At 42.4% G+C, this 3,298-nt stretch overlaps 1 protein-coding gene across 1 annotated transcript; it reads left to right on the top strand.

Moving 5' to 3' along the window:
- The first annotated feature begins 650 nt into the window (after window positions 1-650).
- Window positions 651-2,012, top strand: LOC140389375 (muscarinic acetylcholine receptor M2-like). The gene has a single exon (XM_072473538.1). It carries the CDS (start codon window positions 651-653, stop codon window positions 2,010-2,012), a length of 1,362 nt encoding a protein of 453 aa, XP_072329639.1.
- The last annotated feature ends 1,286 nt before the right edge of the window (window positions 2,013-3,298 follow it).

The following is a 3,298-nucleotide window of genomic DNA, read 5'->3' as shown; positions in this document are numbered from 1 at the left end:
TTTTGACGTCACAAGTTTCAGTGAAGATTATTGATATTTTAAACCTTCTGATGTATTTCTACGTTCGCCTTCAAATATCAGCATCAGAAAATTATCGTCAGATTTTTGTTCACCACAATTCTCATAAAATGTGCAAACTATATCACTAGAAATTAGAAGCTAAATTTGGTGTTCTCCAGACTCTATTAATATAACCCCATAACCTTTTACTTTCAAATGCATGACATCGACATGAAGTGACTAAAACTCAGAATACTGTCTCCTTCCCAGACATGAATCCCGAAAGTGTAAGTCCTCAGTGGCGTTGCACCGAGCAATACTGCGTAAATTAATCTAAAACACTGGTAGAGATGTTTCCAATGCTGCTCATCATCATCATTATTCATTTCGAACCAAGTCGTTAACAATGAATTCAGAACTGATTGCACAGCACTCGATCTATGGGAGATTCATATTAAAACAGAATCCCTCTTGACAAACATATTGACGTTCCTCTGAGCAGATAGCGTTTTATGTTTTTGCTGGTAGAACTTCACTTAGACACTAGTTGTATTTTGTATTTTAACTTCAACACATCGTAAAGCAGCTGCCTAATCATTTTTATTTTCTGTATTCCTGCCTCGCCAGTGCTCATGACACATGAGAGGGGAATGATGGCAAACGCATCACAGCTAAATCAATCTCGCAGCAACGTAACCGACTTGTTTGATCCTGGAACAGCAAATTTTTACAAAGTGGTCGAAATGGCCTTCACTGTGACTGCAGCAGGATCTTTAAGCTTGGCTACAATTATTGGAAACATTTTGGTCATCGTTTCTATCAAAGTAAACAGACATTTACAAACTATTAACAATTACTTTCTTTTAAGCCTGGCCTGTGCTGATTTGATTGTTGGTGTGTTCTCCATGAATCTATTCACCATTTACACTGTCATTGGTTACTGGCCATTGGGCCCAGTGGTATGTGACTTGTGGCTTGCTCTAGATTATGTTGTCACTAATACGTCAGCCTTGAGCCTCGTAATCATCAGCTTTGACCGCTACTTCTGCGTGACAAAGCCCCTCAGCTACCCCGTGAGAAGAACAGGGAAAGTGGCAGGATTAATGATCGCAGCTACTTGGGTGGTACCGTTTGTCATCTGGGCTCCTCCCATTATCCTCTGGCAGTTCATCGTAGGGGAGCGGACAGTTGGTGAGGGTGAATGCTATGTACAGTTCCTCTCAAATCCACCTATAATTTTCAGCACTACTCTGGTCACCTTCTATCTCCCTGTGCTCATCATGATTATTCTGTCTGTGAAAATATCTCGTGCCAGCAAGAGTCGAATAATTGAAAATAAACTTGAGCCCACATCAAGCAAGGTCAGAATTTCACACTTTCTAATAAAGGGCAAGGTAATGGAGCAGAATAATGAGAACTTATCTGGTGCACCTGATGGTTTGTCACACGTAAACCTACAAAATGTCAAAATACCTGGAGAAATCATAACTGAGAATTGCGGCCAAGAGAAGAAGGAACCCTCGAATGAGTCAACGTCTCCAAGTGAGGTCCCATCAATCCGTCTGAGGATGGAAAATCTCGAACTCTCTTGCATAAATATAATTAGCAAAATAAAAAACGGTGACGACTCCGGCAGAGGAATAGAACCAAGTGCCGGCAACAAGGACGGGAATGGCGGAGCGATCAGAGCAGAAACTATGATCATTAGGATGAACACGACCACTCCTGAGAAAAGGAAGAGAGCGACATCCCGAGAGAAGAAGGTGACTAGGACCGTCCTGGCTATTTGCCTGGTATTTATCATCACCCTAAGCCCATACTTTATCATGGTGCTCATCTACACCGTTTGTTCAAGCTGTGTCCCCTACATAGCCTGGACTATTGGATACTGGCTCTGTTACGTCAACAGTACATTCAACCCAGCCTGCTACGCACTGTGTAATCCAACCTTCAAGAAAACCTTCAAGTGCGTTCTCATGTGTCAGTATGAGAACATTAGCACAATTCGATAAACCTAGCTACAAATAGAATATTATGAACACTTTATACCTTCTGATGATGGTGTCTCTGATAATGTTCATATGATATATATATAACTAATATTTTTGTTGTGTCAATTAAGGGTCAGTTCTATAGGGTGTGGATATAGAGATTTTAGAGAGAAGGACATTGGGAATGTCGCTGGGCAAGAAATCCAGAGCAGCTAAAGCTATTTCTGTTTTGATTTATGGGGGCGGGTGTCACTGGCAAGACCTACATTTATTTCCCATGCGCAATTGCTCTTGAGAAGGTGGCAGTGAGATACCTTCTTGTTCTGCTGCAGTCCGTGCTGTCTATGACCACCAACAGTGCTGTTGGGGAGGGAATTCCAGGAATCTGACCCAGTGACAGTGAGGGAACAGCAATACATTCCCAAGTCCGGATGGTGAGTGACCTTGTGGGGGACTTCCAGATCATGGTGTTATTAGGTATTGACTGCCCATGTCATTCGAGGTGGTAGTTGTCGTGGCTTTGGAGGCTGCTGTCCCAGCAAGCTTGGTGAGTTCCTTCAGTGCATCTAGCCGATGGTAGACACGGCTGCCACTGTTCATCGTTGGTGGAGGAAGTGAGTAGTTGGTAGGAGATAGCAATGAAACAGGCTGTTCCGTCCTTGACAGTCAACGATGGTGATGCCTCTCTGGAGAAATTTGTTGAAATCGCTCCCCGGCACGTGGTGCGTTTTGAATTCAGTTCGTTAAATGTGGGGATATAAGGATGGTCTCTTTGATCACACTGAACTCTCCAATGATGGAAAAACCCATTTGCTTGTCCTTTCGGGAAGGATATTGTCATCTGGCGTTACACGTAAGATATCTATTACCGGTAATAGTGCAAATATATTTGAATTGTATCTGATGCATTTAAAACGTCTATGATAGATGAAGGATGTGCTGATTATTAGAATGGAGTTATGAGTGATTAGGAAGATGAATCTACTCAAAATTAAACCTCATGGAGCAAAGCGTTCACATGTTTAGTGTGAAATGTTCACGTTAACAACATTACTCAGTATAAATCGACTAATTAAGCCGCTGCTGTGTAATACAAGGGTGGGGTAGGGAACGGGTCCGATTAGTTTAGATGACCAGGATGTGGATTGCATTAATGCAAATAGCACACGATTCAAATACGCATCCTGCTGAGGCAGACTCCGAGCCTGTCTCCCCAAACAATTCAGAGTAAACAAGAATGACGGCATTTTACTGTGATTCTGCGATGAGGAGCTCGGAACCTGACTTGGGTCAGAGTATTGAATAAT

The sequence above is a fragment of the Scyliorhinus torazame genome, chromosome 14 (genome assembly GCF_047496885.1).
Source record: "Scyliorhinus torazame isolate Kashiwa2021f chromosome 14, sScyTor2.1, whole genome shotgun sequence".
Lineage (NCBI taxonomy): Eukaryota > Metazoa > Chordata > Chondrichthyes > Carcharhiniformes > Scyliorhinidae > Scyliorhinus > Scyliorhinus torazame.
Note: the sequence above shows the minus strand (reverse complement) of the source record. Positions and strands in the feature narration are given on the sequence as shown.